A 17,356-nucleotide genomic window follows, 5' to 3' on the forward strand; every position below is an offset into this window, starting at 1 on the left:
CTCGTGCTATCAGAACAAAAGCCTTTCCCAGTCTGTCGCTATGCTCCGATGCTTTCATGAAACAGCTCAAAGGCATCCGTGGCCACACCTTCCGCACGATGATCTATCTTGATGGATGGATGGATATTGCCATCTCCTCTCCGGTCCCCGCTTAGAAGGTTCACGCTGTCCCTTTGCCTGCATGTTGGTCGCTATCCACCCGAGCCACTGCCCCAGGTGCCAGGCATCAGCTCCTTTCTGCATCAGTACAAAAAGCGCAGCGAGTGAGAGGAGACGCGTTATATCTCCCTCCCCACCCAACGACCTACATAAAGACCCACTCCCACACGAGCTAGCAGTATTACCCACACGCATTCGGCTTAGCTCCCTTCCCGGCCCCAGCCCCGATCTATTTTCCCCCGCTTTACACTCCGCTTCGAAACCAACCAAAGATGATGAAGTCACCTCGAGGGCGCAAGTCTGACCTTCACTCTCAGCCTAACGCTACCTCTCCTCCCCACCACAATTCGCGATCTCATTCCATTCCCCGTCGTCGAGGCTCGTCATCCATGGTGTCCGGCGTCCCTCCGAATACTCCCACCAACGACTCTTTCACGTCTCACGCCTCTCCAGCCTCGTCTTCCTCCACTATCACCGACGCTGTAGCTTCCTCACAATGGCTTCAATCCACCCTCTCCACAGGCGGTCCTTCCCCCGGCGCCCCTTCGCTTCCCGACCAGATAGCCTATCTCCTCTCTGACGAACTCACAAACACCTCCCTCCTCCTCTCCAAACACCGTTCTGCACTCTGGTCTTCCCTCCTCGAAGCTCCACTCCGCTCCCTCGAACGCTCCTCCGACTCCAACGCCACCTCCGCCACTCCCACCATAAACCCGCGAGAGCTCCGTGAGGGCCTGAGCAAGTTCGAAAAAGAACTGACGGGGCGCTACCACGAGCAGATGGAGATGTTGAAGAAGAGTTTACGAAGACGGGCAGAGGCTGCGGTAGTCGAATGGGAGGAATCTTCCTGGGGACGCGTACTCGAACATGTTCAGGAGTTGGAGAACCGTGTCGAGAGGACGACGAGCGTGATGAAGAAGCCTATTCCACTTCCAGACGAACGAACTATCTCCGCGGGTCCTGGCCAAGGCGCAGCCGGACTGCGATCTCAATCACCACCCCAAGGAGCCTGGAGATACGACGAACTGGTCGTCGAGGTGCAACAGCAGCGTTCGAGGATCGCTATGCTGACGGACGAGAGGGCTCGTTTAGTGGCTGAGGTTGCTGAGGAGAGACAGCGAGCGAAGAACTTCGAGAACTCGTATCAGGTGGCGAGCGACGGGTTGGCCGACCTTAGACAGGAGCTTGGGATGGCACATGCGGTCGTCGAAGAGCTGAAGCAGCAGTTAGGCGAGGAGAAGGAGAGGAGGAAGGGTTCGGAGAGGTTACTCGGGGAAGAGAGACAGGAGAGCAGAGTGTTGAAGCAGACGCTGGCGCTGAAGGGACGTGCAGCCACTCTTGGTCCCGGAGAGCTGGTGTTCAACGAGGGGGATATCAGGGATATGGAGGACGAGTTGCTCGGTCTCAGGGCGGAGGTGAGGAGGTATCAAGATTTGGAGGCCTACGAGCGAGATCGAGGGGAGGTCCGGATGGCTGGCAGACGGAGGGCGGAGAGTCTCTACGAGGAGGAGGACCGACGAGCACGAGCAGCGAGGAGGGAGAGCAAGGACAGGGCGGGTCGCGGGAGTCCACTTCGCTCGGAACAGCCACCACGAACCTCGAGGAGCGCGAGCCACAGCCACGCCAGGCGGGGTTCGTACGACTCTGCGATGATGCTCCAGCAGGCTCAGTATCCGCCCTCCACCACAGCTTCAGGCCCGTTTGATACCAACGGTCGTCGTGTTCAGTTTGCTGCGGGGATTTAAGTCGGGCGTGTGTTCGTCGTGTTTTTGCTTCTGCTTTCGCTGTGTTCATGAGATCGGGCGTGGTGTTCTTATGTTTATGGTCATCTTTCGTGCTTAGACTTGCTGTGTTACCCTGTGCTTCACCTACTACATTACCCTCATAAATTTATCCTGATTTATTGTAATATACCCTTCTGTAACCGTCACAATCATAGAAACAAAAAGCCCATAAAGCAGTGTCGCCGATAATATCGAACAAAGCGCATAATGAACGGACAAAACAATCGCCTGCATACTCCGTAAATGTGCGCCCACAAGAACGTTGAATAACGGCAGTGGCAATTGCCTTCCACTCGATCACCACGCCTACAAACAGCCACAAAGAAAGACAAAGGTGGAGAAATGAACTTTGGAACGCTCATCGCCTTGCCTGCATTCACTAAAGAGTGAACGATCCGCACAGCTTCTCGTGTATACACGCCACGCGCCACCGCCACTGCGGCGAGACGACATACTTCGACGATTCACAAGCATCGCTGAGACTCACAACGAGTCGAATATGTCGGATGCACAATAATTCAACAAAAACGAGTAAGTAGGAGCGCGAATCATGACAGGGTCACCGGAACTTCGGGCAGCAATCCAAGCACGAGACAGAGAGGACGGAGATGGCGCAAGACGAAAAAGTCGAAGATAGATCGCTGCCAACGATCGAGGGGTCTGGAAGAAAAGGCGCAGAAGGCAAACAGAAAGTCTATGCGGGGCAAATATGCGCAAGTCACTGCTATTGTCATATACAGATATAATATCTGAGATATGGGCCAGTGTGTCGGGATAAAACAAACCGTGGGACAGTAAACGGGTAAGATGGGAGGAAGTGGAGAGACGGAAAGAGGACGAGAGGATCTAGAGGGTAGTAAGATATATCGGGAAGAAGGGTGAGGAACGATATGTATATACATGGTCCGTGTATGAGGGGGGTGGTATGTCAACAAGAGGAAGGGTAACAAAGGGACAAAGAAAATGAATGCAAGACACCTGTCCGTTGACAATAAAAAACGACGCGAGACCTCTCCAATAATGAATGAAATGGATGCAACGGACAAGGTATGATGAACGATATCGAACGAAATCGGAAACGTTGGCCTGACGGCCTCCAAGAAAGCATATGAATTCAAAACAAATGAGGGCGCAGACGGAAAACGAAATGGAAAAAAAAATGCAGAGGAAGAAGAGGAAGAAGTGAAAATGCATGATGGTAATTCCAAGGTCTCACCCACGACCATACGCGTGCGCCAACGGAGCCAACCCTTCTCCATCGCCACTTTCCTCTCCAGTGACATTCCCCGTCCCCGACTCCCCAGTCATCCCCTCACCACTAGTCCCAACCGACGGCACCCTCCCCCCTTCCTTGTGCGCAATCAAGTGCCTCTCTTCGGTACTACTTTCCCCACCTCCACTACCACCAAGACCAAGTACCTCCGACGCCACACGGGACCTCCTCGGCGATTTAACAGGGCGAGCAGGTGGGCCTGATATATTAGACGTTCCCGAGCCCATGGTCACAGCACCCGACGGGAACGCAATAGGTGAGCCACTCGAGGGAGCCTGAGGAGCGTTCGAAGTCCTGGTAGTTGGCATCGGTATGGTCTGCAATTCCGGGCTTAAAGGAGTAGCCAGACTGCGTGGCCTGCTGCCAGTAGTAGGATCCGCGCCAATGGGAGCGAAGTAGTCCATCTGCTGAGCTTGAGCTTGAAGTGGCGTTCCCGTGCCTCCAAAGTTGAGTAACGAGTTGTTCGAATAACGCCTCTCCCTGGGCCCGCCCAATGCATGGACTGACGCAGGTCTCGAAGGAATCAGGACACTACTTCCCTGGCTTCCCCTCCTTTGTGTGTTCGGGTGGTTATAGGAATAATTCATAGGAGCCGAATGAGTCGGAGAAGGACTCCTGGAACCGTGGTACATTAGGTCGGGCTGGCTCTGCCCTGGAGTACCGCCGTGTCGTCCCTTGGACCTCGGAGACGAAGATGCGCCAAGCAGCATAGTGGTGGAGTCCGGGCGACCCATGGACATATTCATGGTAGAAGAGCGGGAGGCGTTGTCTGGCCGTGGTGAACCGGCGTAAACTGGGCCAGCGCCAGGAATGGGAGGAGAGGTGGGCGGGGTCGAGGCATTCGTAGCATACGAATTTGGGCGTCCGACCAGGCCGTACTCGTATGGCTTGGGTTCAATGGTGAGGTCGACGTTGCGCCCTGATCTACGGCGGGAAATGGGGCGGGGATGCTGGTCATCGTCTTCGAGCGACACGTTGCTGGACCTGAACAGCCCTCGGCGCCTCAGCGCTCTCCTATTTGATGGCAGAACGGCAAGGCCAGGAAGGAAACATAGAATCAGAGATAAGTTCGGACTAACAGTGTGAAAGTGGAGGACGTACCAGAGCATCCAGAAGAGCGCGACAATGCCTATGAGGCCGAAGAACCCACCCAATGCCCCTCCCAATATGCCGCCCAGATTACTGCTTGAAGAGCTTGATGAACTACCACTGACTGCTCCCGACGACTGAGAAGCCCCTGTGGTACTCGCCGAGCCGGAGATCACCGAAGGGGAATAGAACATCGTGATAGTGTTATAGATGGTACTAGTCTGACCATTTTCGAGGACAGACGACCTTTCCACGGTAAGCACGGAAGGAGACGGTGTGCTCGTGGTCACGAACGACGACGAAGTCTGGCTCGTGGAGGAAATGGACGAGACACTAGTTGTAGTGGAGGGAGTCCCGGAGGTAGAGGCGGAAGTGGAGGCGGAGGCAGACGTAGAGGCGGAGGTAGTTGAGGCGGAGAGTGAAGTGGCGGTACACGAAGCGAAGAGTGTGAGGGTCGGATTGAGGTTTGTTTCGATGACGGTCACGATATAGGGGAGGGTTACGGTCGTGACAGTGTCTGAAACCCATGAAGACGCAACATTCAGCGCGGACGATAAGATATGATACCCACCGAAGCCATCAACCGCGACACAAGAAAACTGTACGAAGCCAATCGTACGACCCAAGCCCAAAGAGACCCAGCATTCTGTCTAAGAGAGCAGACGTACCAGCTAGAGTACTGACTCCGGTGATGTCGGTTGAAGAAGCGCAGGTGCCGCCTGCGGAGGACAAGCATGACGGTTGGACGATTGTGGTTGTGGCTCCCGGGATGGTTTGAATGCTCTGCGAGAAGGTGGTGATAGTATTCGTCGAGATCACCGTCTCGTACTGTGTTTCAGTAGCCACAGAGGAGCAGGTAGCCATCACCCAAGCCGGGCTTTAGGTGGGTAGAGATCCTGACGAAATTGACTCGAAGTAGAAGAAGTCTACGTTTTTTAGAACCATGAAACCGCGCCAAAAAAAAATTCAGAGAGTGAGAAATACAGAAGAATTTCACGACAGGGAGGACATGATGGAGTGAGAGAAAAAGTTAGGTTGGCAAAATAGGCGGTGAGACGGGGCAAACCGCCGGCCAGAAGGGTCACGGTTGCGGACAACAAGAAATCGGGAATGGCATCGTCCAAATGCCCCGCCTCCATCCACGTGTTTCGCACGATGTCCAGCGCCCGGGGCTTGGCGCTAAACGTACTTGTTCCTTCATTTGAACTTCGCCGTCCATCTCATGCTCTTTCCTTCAATATTCGCGCCTTCCGCACTGTCAACTGTGCCCCGCTCGCTGAGCTGCTGAGCGTATAAAATTCTGTGTATATCTTATGTTGCTAAGGACGGAGAGGAGCTCGAGCTTTCAAGGGCAACGATAGCCGACGTGAGAATCGATATCAAGATCGTCAGACATTCATCCTATCGACCAAGGCAAATCATTTGCAAAATAAATAGAGTGTTCCGCTTTGAAAGTTCCCCAAGGTCGTCGGGAGAAGCATAGCATCGTGGTGATGATACATATGTATACTAGACTGTCTTGTGTAGTCTACTGTACTTTTTCGCGCACAAGTTCACGCCACCGCCCCTCGGCCGTTGCCGAGATGACATAATCCATTCGTGTCCCGGTTCGCAAGCAGACCGGGACAAGGGACAATGTTCGTGAACATCGACGCTTTTGCAGGGAGACGACCTTTCGTAACCGTCCAACAGGCATTTACCCTCTGAATTCGGGTGGAAGAGCTCACCCAGTAGCAAAATCTAGCCCAAAGTGTGTCTCGGAGGCCTTCCTGAGGTCAATTTAGGAGCCTAAAGTATATTCACATTTTCGTCAAATTTGGGTCAAATTTTGGTTTGTCCTACTTACAAGTTCCGTGCACGTCAATGGGGTGGGACTGTCCCGCGGCACAAGTTCGTTCTCGGCCCCCATGGGACACGGGACACGAACTTGTGCGCGAAAAACTACAGTATCTCTCCAGTTGTTTCTTGAGCACCAGTGAACGAACCGCGACATCAACGCTAGTGCGGGAGAGTTACGCCGACCGAAGGACGTGATGTCGGAGTCGTCTTCAGCCGGGCGCAGCACCTCTTTCCGTTCTATCCTTGCTGTGTCCACACATCAGTTCACCTCACCGTCGAACCGAGTTAGTTAACTTCAAGGGTTGTGTGGAAGCAATTACCCTGCCAATCTCCGAAGTAGGACTCTGCATGGGACGTTTATACGTTGCTGAGTGCCTCCGCCAAGCACCTTTAATCGCGGAGGAGTTTATTTACAACGAATGCCGGTAAAAGGAGAGGAGTGATCTAGTAGGATAGCCATCAGGACAGGGCGTACTCCATTCATCAAACCAGAGAGAGCATGGCAGGAGGATGAGAACAGGCGGGCGTAAAGCCCCTGAACGCCCGAGTAGGACACTCGGAAACCTCAAGGAGCGGGATCTCGAGCATTGAGTGTTCATGCGGGGAAGCAAAGAAACCGCGCAAGTCTCACTCGCAATCCTAATTCACCGAAGACCTACAAAAGCGTAAATGTCGAACAACATATCATTCATCTATCCCACATTGACAGAAATCAGCAGCAGGCAGGGGGTGTCTCCTAAACATGTCATAGACACAACATCAAAAAAACCAGAAAGAAAGTCCTTGTGATAGGGATGGACGAGTGAGGAATGAAGAGAAGGAGAGGAAGCTGAACTTGATCCAGGACTTGGGGGAAAATATGCTGATATGTGCTGTAAATTGAACGGAGCAGCTGAAAATGAGTAGACCCGGGTCCATTAAGATCGAAGGGACGTAGGATAGTGGGGAATAGAGAGAAAAGCCGCAAACCGTGCACCCAAAAAAGAACGAAAGTAAAAATGATATAAACAGGCGGCGTGTTGATACCGTCGCCACCGCGAGATAGATAGGGGGAATGCAATAAAGGGACGTGCAATTGAGCTTCTGCAGTCATCAGAGACCATTGCCTCCATCATCCAAGCAAGGCCAAAGACAAGAATCCTGTTATCGAACCGGAATCTCTAGGGATTTCGCTCCACCCACGATCACACTCGCCCTCCTACTAAGCGTACCCGCCGTTCCTGCCCCCGCCGTCCCCGCCGCCGACTCTATATCCGAGTCCTTCGAGTCTGAACTTCTCGTCGAGCCTGGATTTGACTTATCCCCGCCCCCAATCCTGGCCAGTAACTCCGACTCAGTCACATCCTCCTCCCATACCCTCCCCTCGCCCTCTTCCATCCCCGGCAACGGCTCTTGGTCTGTCGCGTCGATGTAGAAGTGCTGCTCTCGCGGTCTCCTCCTCGTCTTCCCATCCCGCTCTTTCTCATCCGGCTTCTTGTCCTTCGAATCCCCCTTCGAGGCCACTCGTTTCCAGAACGTCTTGCTCTTGTCCATCACGTACCGACCAAACACCTCGAACGGATCTTCCTCTTCCATCTCCGTCGCCTTGCCGTTCACCGCTTCCTCGTCTAGCTCGGTCCATACGGGTTGAGGACGCGGCGCATTCATCGCGGCGTTCCGTCGGTTTTGGATCATACGTGAGCGGGCGGCCACGCCTAGTGGTACAGATGATTTTCGCCGCCGTGGGCTGATCTCGGGGAGAGGAGCGAACTGGATCGTCTGTTGCGTGCGCACGCGCTTAAGGGTAGTGGTGGTGGAGGTAGTGACGGCGCAATTCGGCATCGAAAGCGAGGGTTTCAGTTTGTGCGTTTTCGACGACTTGGGGTCTTCGGCAGAAGTGGTGGTAGTCGTAGTCGTGGTAGTGATGACGGTAGGAGAGGCGGGAGGGGTAGTAGTAGAGGTGGAGGCGACGGGAGCATCTACGCTCGCATCTTCGTCTGTGCCTGATGGTGTCGGGATGCCGTCTGCTTTATTGAGCGACAGGGAGCGATGCATGATTATTGCCTTTGGAGGCATTATTTGAGCCTCGGTGGCCATATCGTTGGTCGGAATTATAGCGATTTTTTCGTTGGTGTTGTGTGGGCCAAGTGATCTAGCCGGAGTCGGGAAAAGGAGCGTTGTAGGTGTGTAGCGGCGGCGGAGCAGAGATGTAGATATATATACCAAGCAAGCAAAGCAGAGGACCCAAAAGAAAGAAATGGTGTCAATGTCGGACGACGTAGACAAGGAGCGGCATGGACGTCGGTGGCGATGAGGAAGCGTAGAGACCGGGAAAAGCCACCACCAGACCGACATCAAAACAGGAAAAGCATGCGCCCGCTGCTCCAGCGCGTTGCAAATTCATCTCTCGTGTTCGACATCGACGCGTCTGGTAGACCCGCCAAACTTCTTCGCCGACTTTGTCTTCAATGTTATTCTGAACAATACTGGGATAAACCATGTCTGTCTCTCGTGCAGAGTCTCAATATGGCCGTCGGAGGTCCAATACTGCTCAGTCTCTGTTCAGGCCTCCACCCCAAACTACCCCGCTGAAAGTCGGCGATTCTACGGTTCTTAGCACTTGGGTACATGAGAAAGAGTCTTCCAACGTTCTACTCAATAGGTCGTACTGGCCAGGAGTCTCAGAGGGAGAGCTTCTCCGAATCACATACGCGAACGCGGAGGAAAAAAGGGATGGATTCTTGTTCCTCGTTCCGAACGAGGATAGTTCAGCGAAAGCGCAACTCCAGGTTCGTCAACATGATTCCATCACCAAGCCACCTTACTGATTTTATTTGTGGTGTTTTTACGCTTAGATATCCCTGCCCAAGACAGTCGCAGACGCTTTCGGCATTCGGAACAACGGCGAGGTCACAGTGACCAAAGTAATGTCGTCTTCGCGAGTCCAAGTCGACGTCTTCGCGCCCTCATCACCTCCGTCTCGGCCAGGTTGACAAGATACTATGTTCTGCTGACTTTGTCGAATTCACTTTCCAAGACCAATATCTCGGTCGGAACGACATGTGGAGGTTGGGAGAGCAGCTCGTTGGGCAGTGTGTTCATGTGGATCAGCAGGTGCCGTTCTTGGGCTCAATGGTGGCGAAGGTGACCGCTATCTATATTGGTGGCGAGAAGGTAAACATCTGCACATATTTGGAGCAAGACTTGCAGGATGTGCTGATCCGTTGATGCTCAAATGCAGGTCTCGAGCGCCTATGTCACTTCGACGACCAAAACGATTTATCGCTCGCTCACTGCCCGAGTCACTATCTTCATTCAAGTCTGTCGTGAGCTTTGGGAATTCGCTGCAGACGGAGAACGCTTCAACGAGAAGATCGTACACTCATTCCTGCCTGCGCTCTTTGGCAGATGGAAAGACGCTGGCGCAAATCATACGGTCACCATCGTCCTGATCTCTCGCGTCTTCTATGACCGTACAGAAATCGATTATGCCGAGGGACCTCTCCGTCAAGACGAGGACAGTCGCTGGTACAAGGACTTCTACAAAGTCATCACCGACCTCGAGGTGATCTACAACTGGCAATCCACCCTCGTCAGCCTCAAAGATTCCTTCTGGGCATTTCAACGCGATATTCTCCTGGCGCACCATTACCACCGCGCGAACCTCGCATCTGCCTCTTCAACCACCGCGCACATCAATTACAAGGAACCTCAAGAAGCCCGGCTAGTAGGCCGGCTTTCTTTCGCACACGACGGCCCCTTCCTCGAAGCCCTCAATATGGGCCTCAATCCCACCGAAACGCATTATATCGACCGTTCTCTCTCGCTCACCGGCTCCTCCACCATCGTTATTACTCCAGGCACAGGCTTCTACCGTGTCTCGAAGCAGCTCCTTCGCCTCACCACCACTCGTATCCTCGATCAGGGCTTCGGCGTTGATCTGGTGTCACTCGCTAAACCGCCCCTGCATAGAACGCCGGTGTTCTCGTTTCACGGAGTAGATCCAGAGCTCTTTAGGAGCGAGAAGGTGAGTAGGTATGGCGCGAGGGCGTTCGATCCGTTGTGGGGTGGTGATGATGGACCGGCCGACTGTGTCGGGAAGGAGAAGAGGACGTTTTGGTGGGAGCCGTTCTGGATTACCATGAACTTTTGGGATAAGCAGATGGACTTGCCGTTGAGGCAGGACAGGTTGGTGGTTTCCCGTCTCATGGCTGGCGAAGTCTCACAGGAAGCTTTTTTTTTTTGCCAGATTTGTCCCGCGGGCCAAAATGCACGAGATCCAGATGCTAGGCCTACTTGATTTTGACGTACTGTCGAGCATCGACTTACCCTACCTCCCGGAACAATTCGACTCCATCCTTAGCCCTGTCCAAGAAGATTCCGAAAACGCAGACCCTGCTTACGCCAAGATCGAGGCCGATAGGTTCGACTCGGAAATATTCGCGGTCAGACGAGAGGCTAGGGAACACAGGTCCTCCATCGCCAGTCGCGGCTCGTCCGGTGGCACCGCTTCGAGCTCTAGTACCTACGTGGCGTCGTCAATCAGGAGCACGTCGGAGAAGAGGCCCGCAGCTGCGCATCGAAACTCCAATGCCTCGTCAAGGATTCCGCCCATCGCGGAAAGTCCGAGAATTGGTGGCAAGGAGATCATCAATGATTTGGACGAAATGGCCTCGGATAGGGATAGCAAGCGACTTTCGGTCAACTTCTCGTCTAGTTCTGGGTTGAGTACCTCGCCAGCACAGTCGTCTATACGGTCGGTGCGGTCGACGCGCTCGAACAGATCAGTTTCCTCCGCTGCATCGGCAGGTGTCACTCCTGAGCGTCGGTCGTCGTCGAGAGGAAGTACGCCTTCACGACCGTCCTTGATGTCCAAATTTACGTCTTCGTGGTCGTTCAATCCCTTCAGGAGTGGCCCAAGCGAGCCGGAAACGTCGAATGTCTCTGCCTCTGGAGTGTCTACTCCCGTGAAGCAGACCCAAACACCAACCCGACCAATCACTCTCCTGATCCCATCTACCGCCACACCGGCTCCTACCTCCATCTCCACTTCTACCGTCTCCACTGCCGAGACATCTCGCACCCCCAAACCAGTGGCCATAAAGAAATCTTCGCTCAGCACTCGCTCACGCACATATGACGATCCAGATGCCATCCTCATCCATCGTGGCTCTCTCGGTCGATACTCCGGCTCACCACAGAACACACCACCACGGGACGACTCCCATATGCATTCCCGTCGCAGCACAGCTCTCACCTCTGTATCCTTCCCTTACAATGCAGCCTCAACATCCTCCTCTTACACCCAGAGCTCGCAGCATCCCAACCCTTCTGCACCTCGAACGTCGGTCGCGTACAGCCAAGCTGCTCTCGCCCGGCGCTGGCAGCACATGTTCCCACAACCGATGTACAAGCAGGACGTCAAATGGAAGTCGATGGTCACTCCTGGCTGTCTACCGCTAACAACGGAACAGTTCCCTACTGCAAACGAACTAGAGACGAGCTATGATGTGTTCTCGTACGACTTCGTCGTCGATCCGGATACACAGAGTTTCTTGGTCAGGCAGCCCAGTAGCCCCAGCGGTGGGAAACAGTCGGGAGATGAGGCGAGAAGAGCGTGTGCGCTTGTGGTCATGAGGGGCATGATTGCGTTGAGGTTAGCACAGGGGTTTCAGTTCGTGTTGAGAGCGTCGAGTTCCACGGGCACGTCGACCCCAATTCATACCGCTACCGGTACTGGTACTGGTAGCGTCAGTGGTTCCTACTCCACCACAGCGAGCAACCAGGCCACCGCTGTCATCGACCCGGAATACGCCTCTGCATCTCAACCGCACACCTCACACCGCTCAAAATCGTACATCTCAGACGAAGACAGGACACCGAAACCAGGCGGCGCGTCGGAGGCTCTGAAGTCGCAAGCGGAGCCGGTGTATCTGAGCATGAGCAACGAAATACATCGAATTTCGTACAACGGGGAACAGATACAGGTGAGGAGATATGTGAGAAGGATGCCGCATGCCGTGCCGTTTGATTATAAGTGTTTGATTTGGCCGAAGTTGGGGGTTGGGTATACGGAGTTGGAGACTTCGTTTACGGCCAGAGGGTTGGAAAGTTATGGTTGGAACAGGTGCGCTAATTCTTTCGATGGTAGACGACAGGTTATTTGGCTGAATTTTCGTTGTAGGCTGGATATGTTGGTGGCAGGATATGAAGACCAGTTCAACGAATCAGTACGCTACTGGCGTACACGCTTCATCGTCATTCCTAGCATGGACCCTCTGCCGCACAACACTGGCCCCGCAGGCGAGAAACTCAACGATGAAGAGATGCGTATCCTCGGCATCGAAAAGCTCGCGAACATTTTCTCCGGCCTACGGTGGCATCCTCCTTCGCAACAAAGCCAAAACAAGACCCTACCGCCCCTCCGTTTCCTCCCCACCGACCTTGGACCTTCTTCCTCTGTCCTCGATGAACATCTCATGGCCCAACTCGACGATATCCATGCCGCGGGCCCATTGCGCAAGAAAATGAAATCGGAGAGGGATATTGCGGATATGACTCTTGCTCAGATCGCCAAGGCGATGAGGGAGGAAGGGGGGGTGCCGATCAAGGAGCATAGGTGGCATAGGCAGCGGTATGTGGAGAGCTTTATTGGGTCGGAGTTTGTGAGTTGGATGGTCAGGGAGTTTAGGGATGTTTCGAGTAGGGAGCAGGGAACAGAATGGGGGATCAAATTGCAGGATAGGGGATTGTTTGAGCATTGTACGGGGAGGCACAGCTTTTTAGATGGGTGAGTGCCCCTTCTTTTCTTTGTCAACTACAGAGGCGATACTAATTGGGGTTTCAGACATTACTTCTATCAGTTGAAAGGCGAATATGCGGCGGTGTCCACGCCAAGAAGACTATGGTTCAGAGACCGAGCCTCATTGATACCAGAAATGACTGAAGTTCATCCGCGCTCTGGACACTACCCTTCCAGTCTCCCGAAGGTGGTGGCTAAGAAACAGAAGAAACAACTCATCCTCAGTCAGCGCGTCGTTATCGACCTCGACCCTCACAAGGTTCGCCACGACCGCCTTTTTTTTGCGTCGAGTCGTACTAATTGCCCACGATATCTTCATAGAAATCAGACCAGGCTGAATGTGTTGTTCTCCATCACGATATAATCCACAACCCAGCCACCGTTTTCCACTTTGAACTGCATTGGATCGGCACCACTGCACGCATGATCGAGGACGCCCTCCGAATATGGACGCGTACCATCGAGCGCTACGGCCTCAAGCTCGTCGAAGCCTACGTCACCCAAATATCCGACATCGCCACTACGAACCCTTTCCAGTCTTGCTTCCCCGTCAGACTGGCCGTTCCACCGCCCATCGTGCTCGACCTCGCCTCAAGGGTGCCCGAGGGAACACACGTAGACCGATACTTCGAATACGCACTACTCAGAAAGTTCGACTTCGTCCTGGATATAGAAGCATCGGGGCTCTATCCGCCTCACATCGACGCAATATATTCGTACCGTCGCTCACCCTTCACTTACTCCCAATTCGTTCATCGCTCCGGCGTTGCTTTCGTGCAAGTCCTCGGTGGCGCGCAAGGTTTCCTTTTCTTGACAAATAGGTTGATGGGGCCAGGGAGGTTCGCTGGCAGTGCGGCGAATCATCCTATGAACGAGAAACAGTTCAACAAGGAGAGGCCGGCCTTGGCGGCGGAGGAGCTGAGGAAGAGGTTACATCAGTTTTGTAAAGATAGGGATGGATTGAATAGGTTTTGGGACGACGAGTTGGCGGCGCTGGGACCGCCGGGGAGTAATGGAAGTGGGGCGGTATCTGCGGGAGCAGGGCAGCAGGCCGTGTCGGAGGAACCACCGCCACTTGCGATTTAGAGTCGCTGACGGGTACTGTGGCGAGATTGTAAGGCGTGGCGACGGACTCATATTTCGTTTGTGCGCTCTTGTGTGTATTTGTAGAATGATGTATATACAGTGTAATGCGAGAAGAGCTGAACATTAAAAGTGAACGAGGTCAGTGCCTCTTTTGGCGGGTACTATGAGACGTCGTGTGCGCTAACGAGCATGTCGCGACCGTTCGGTCGTACGGATCGTCTCATTGGATCCCTAGACAGTGGTTTTCGCATATCTACACGACACCAATGCCAAAGATCATCAGGAATAGCTCAATACACATTCACAAAAAGAAACAGATAAGGGAAACTCACCAAACGCATCCTCCTCATCCTTCCCGCTCGCGCCCATTCCTAGGCTCCCATAATACTCTCGTACCCTCCGATACACACTATACCCCAAACCCTCGTACATTCCAATTGCGACCCCGTTCGCACAGCGTACGTATAGGTCGACAAAGAACCCATGATATGTCTCATCCGAGACACGCTCGAGAAGAGACATCATCTTGCGTGCGAGGGAAAGTCGGCGGTATTCGGGAGCGACAGTGAGGGCGGTTACGTGCCCGTGATGGTCTGTCGATTGACCTTCGGCTTTACCGAGCACTAGGAGGGGTAGTGCAAGTTCAGAAAACGGGTTGTGCGGATGGTTTGCCTCACAACCCACGAAGCACAATAGATAGAGGAAAGAGGGGGGACGGATAACAGACAAGGACGTACCATATCCCATCAGCTTTCCTGAAGGTGCCTCCTGCACGCAGCACAAATCAGGCCAGCGTGCGAGGTATGTCAGATAGAATCCAATGCCATACTGCCCATTTGAATGCCGTTCCCAATCCAGACATCGCGTAGAGCCGTGTCGACGGAGTTTGATTCACCGTGTCGTGCATGGCCGCGTTGGTTGTTTGGACATTCGAATATATGGAGTACCGCCATGATGCGTGATATATTTGTTAGGTTTTGTTGCACAAATAAAGCATGTAAAAGCCATTGGATGGTCATAGTTGAAGCCGTCAGCAAACGGTCGTGAAAGGACAAATGGTGAATAGACAGAAATAGGTAGCAGTCGGACTCACAGTTTCAGTCCACAAGTCAAGATTGCTAGACACCACAGTGAGAGAATATTATTGGCAGTATGATGAGATGGGTAAAGCCACGGACGGAAGAAAGATGGGCGTACATGTTATTGAATTTAAACATATCTGTCGCGCGGAAAGGTCGGAGAACGGACATCGTGAAGTATGCAAGGGATCTTATGAGTAGGATGCTGCAGATGTTATATGAGGAACTGAGTCCTATAGTCGAAGTGGGGAAGGATGCAACAGCCTACAGGTGTACACAACGAGGAAGTGTGGCGAGCAACCGAATCGGACTTGTTCCGGAAAACTCCGATATGCCGTGAGTTCCGTGTACACAATCTCTACCATATCCCTCGATACCTGCCAATTCGATCTGCCATCTGTGAAGGTACGTCGGTCTGCTCGTTCGTATGTATTCCCTCCAAACTTGTCATTAACTAGCCAGCACTTTGGAATCGCAGACGCGGATCGTGCAATAAAACATTGCCGCTGAACCTGTTTCGCAAGCGCACTCAGGCTGGGTATGGATGCGAGTGTAAACAAAGAGATAAGGACGACCGTTTCTGCAGCGGATTTTGACTCCAGCGTAAGCATTTTCTTACTCCTGTTATGAATCGTATCTTACCCGCATAGCTACAGTCTTCAAGCTCTCCTGCGCGAATGGCATTCCTGATGATATGCGACAGAGCATCGAGCCATTTCGAACCCGAACAGCTGCGAGAGTTCATCGCTGCTGGCGAATCCGAAGTACAACGACTCGACCGCGCTTCGTTAGAGATCGCCCGTCAACGTGATTTTGTAATATCCAAAATCAAACAGTGGCGCAATGATCTCTGTCCCACTCGTCGCTTGCCCCCCGAGATTCTCGCCGAAATCTTCCTCCAATGGGTACAACAGAATTACTATTCATCCTGTCTTCTCCTCCATACTCCTTTCGTGCTTGCGCAGGTGTGCTCGACCTGGAGAAAGGTGGTCTACAACACGCCCGCCCTCTGGACAGAGATACACCTGGTCAGACGCCACTCCAAGTCTGATCAATTCATCACACACGACTGGATAGACATGTTCGAGATGTATCTTGATCGTTCAAAAGTCTTACCCATCTTCGTGACGCTTTCGACGGATTTACTTGAAGCGGTACCCAAAGGATTCCCACGATTTTTTGAAGCTCTTCGTCCACACATCACCAGAATCCGGTCTTTAAAAATCGCCTCTCCCATCTCAATTTACAATATTTTGAAGAGTCTTCCCACTGCTATGGTGTCGTGGTCTGTCTTGCGGACCATATCGTTCACAATCTGGGACACAGCTGAGCCAGTTGCCGAATCCCATCTTCCCTTCACGACTTTCTCAAATGCTCCCCAATTGCGAGAGGTAGAACTTGGGGGCACACGGCGAAGTTAGCGAACGATCCCTGCAGAAGATGGCTCTTCCGTGGTCACAGATCACGAAACTCGATAGGACAGGCTTGTTTGATCGTGGTCGCAAAATTTTATTCCAAGCGCCTGCACTCGAACACTGCTTTCTGCGTACTGTTCTCCCCTGGACCGATACTCCTGTGACCACGTCACACCTTCCTGTTCAAACATTTCCTGCTTTGAAAACCTTCGTCGTGTCACTGGTATGCGGCGATGAGGGAGGATGATTCGGTGGAAAGCACAGCACGATTTTTCTAGCCCTTGAATATGCCCGCGCTCACGACGCTCGAAATCACATCGAGTAGAATTCACGAAGTTGGTGTTGCCGAGGAATGGATATACTTGTTATATTCGCGATCCGGCTCGACCCTAACTCATCTGTCCGTTGACGGCATTAAATTCGGGAATGGAGGGATTACACGAATTCTTGGACATCTTCCTGCCCTCGAAAGTTTACGCACCGCCCTCACGCATATCGCTTACACTGACGAAATCTTTCTCGCCCTTCGATACCGCGAAACTTCCTCTGTCTCGTCTCAGGACGTGATCATTGACATGATACTGTCGCGATGGTGGTCAGACGAGGAGCTCACAAACGTGCACCCTGCGGTGTCCAGGTGGAAGAGAATAGCGTTGGCCTGGAGGAAAAAGACGATATTTGACCAGGCTCAACTTGCACAGCTTGTCAGATGTAGAGAAGAGGGGTTGGATGTATGTGTGCACGGCATGCCGACGGCCGGTCTTCGTGCTCAATGATTGCCCAAGTGACCATACGTACTCTGGCTGTCTCAAAGCAGACGCCATACCGTTGAATCCGAACGGATCCCGACA

The 17,356-nt window shown here is 53.0% G+C and overlaps 6 protein-coding genes across 6 annotated transcripts; 3 read left to right on the plus strand and 3 right to left on the minus strand.

Annotated features, from left to right (window-relative positions):
* Nucleotides 1-431: 431 nt before the first annotated feature.
* Nucleotides 432-2,102, plus strand: STEHIDRAFT_137419 (uncharacterized protein; the record flags this gene model as incomplete). The annotated part of the gene is made up of 1 exon (XM_007300814.1): nucleotides 432-2,102. The coding sequence occupies one exon, from the start codon at nucleotides 432-434 to the stop codon at nucleotides 1,902-1,904; it is 1,473 nt and encodes a 490-aa protein (XP_007300876.1). The 3' UTR covers nucleotides 1,905-2,102.
* A 138-nt stretch (nucleotides 2,103-2,240) lies between these two features.
* Nucleotides 2,241-5,390, minus strand: STEHIDRAFT_137420 (uncharacterized protein; the record flags this gene model as incomplete). Its single annotated transcript, XM_007300815.1, has 7 exons — nucleotides 4,974-5,390; nucleotides 4,318-4,822; nucleotides 3,160-4,230; nucleotides 2,729-2,789; nucleotides 2,431-2,603; nucleotides 2,292-2,397; nucleotides 2,241-2,249 (listed from the first exon to the last, which is right to left on the minus strand). The coding sequence occupies exons 1-7, from the start codon at nucleotides 5,167-5,169 to the stop codon at nucleotides 2,241-2,243; spliced, it is 2,121 nt and encodes a 706-aa protein (XP_007300877.1). The 5' UTR covers nucleotides 5,170-5,390.
* A 1,897-nt stretch (nucleotides 5,391-7,287) lies between these two features.
* STEHIDRAFT_108414 (uncharacterized protein) lies at nucleotides 7,288-8,199 on the minus strand (the record flags this gene model as incomplete). The annotated part of the gene is made up of 1 exon (XM_007300816.1): nucleotides 7,288-8,199. The coding sequence occupies one exon, from the start codon at nucleotides 8,197-8,199 to the stop codon at nucleotides 7,288-7,290; it is 912 nt and encodes a 303-aa protein (XP_007300878.1).
* Nucleotides 8,200-8,529: 330 nt separating this feature from the next.
* Nucleotides 8,530-14,011, plus strand: STEHIDRAFT_144992 (uncharacterized protein; the record flags this gene model as incomplete). Its single annotated transcript, XM_007300817.1, has 8 exons — nucleotides 8,530-8,912; nucleotides 8,979-9,047; nucleotides 9,112-9,297; nucleotides 9,365-10,311; nucleotides 10,373-12,250; nucleotides 12,308-12,913; nucleotides 12,971-13,184; nucleotides 13,247-14,011. Exons 1-8 carry the CDS (start codon nucleotides 8,622-8,624, stop codon nucleotides 14,009-14,011), a joined length of 4,956 nt encoding a protein of 1,651 aa, XP_007300879.1. The 5' UTR covers nucleotides 8,530-8,621.
* Nucleotides 14,012-14,172: 161 nt separating this feature from the next.
* Nucleotides 14,173-15,261, minus strand: STEHIDRAFT_51115 (N-acetyltransferase; the record flags this gene model as incomplete). The annotated part of the gene is made up of 5 exons (XM_007300385.1): nucleotides 14,173-14,264; nucleotides 14,344-14,634; nucleotides 14,749-14,839; nucleotides 15,105-15,129; nucleotides 15,209-15,261. The coding sequence occupies 5 exons, from the start codon at nucleotides 15,259-15,261 to the stop codon at nucleotides 14,173-14,175; spliced, it is 552 nt and encodes a 183-aa protein (XP_007300447.1).
* A 224-nt stretch (nucleotides 15,262-15,485) lies between these two features.
* On the plus strand, nucleotides 15,486-16,237 carry STEHIDRAFT_73988 (uncharacterized protein; the record flags this gene model as incomplete). Its single annotated transcript, XM_007300501.1, has 3 exons — nucleotides 15,486-15,495; nucleotides 15,569-15,693; nucleotides 15,747-16,237. Coding segments are annotated over exons 2-3 (552 nt in total), but the record flags the coding sequence as incomplete, so codon positions are not given.
* Nucleotides 16,238-17,356: the final 1,119 nt, after the last annotated feature.

This window comes from Stereum hirsutum (assembly GCF_000264905.1).
Source record: "Stereum hirsutum FP-91666 SS1 unplaced genomic scaffold STEHIscaffold_3, whole genome shotgun sequence".
NCBI classification, from domain to species: domain Eukaryota; kingdom Fungi; phylum Basidiomycota; class Agaricomycetes; order Russulales; family Stereaceae; genus Stereum; species Stereum hirsutum.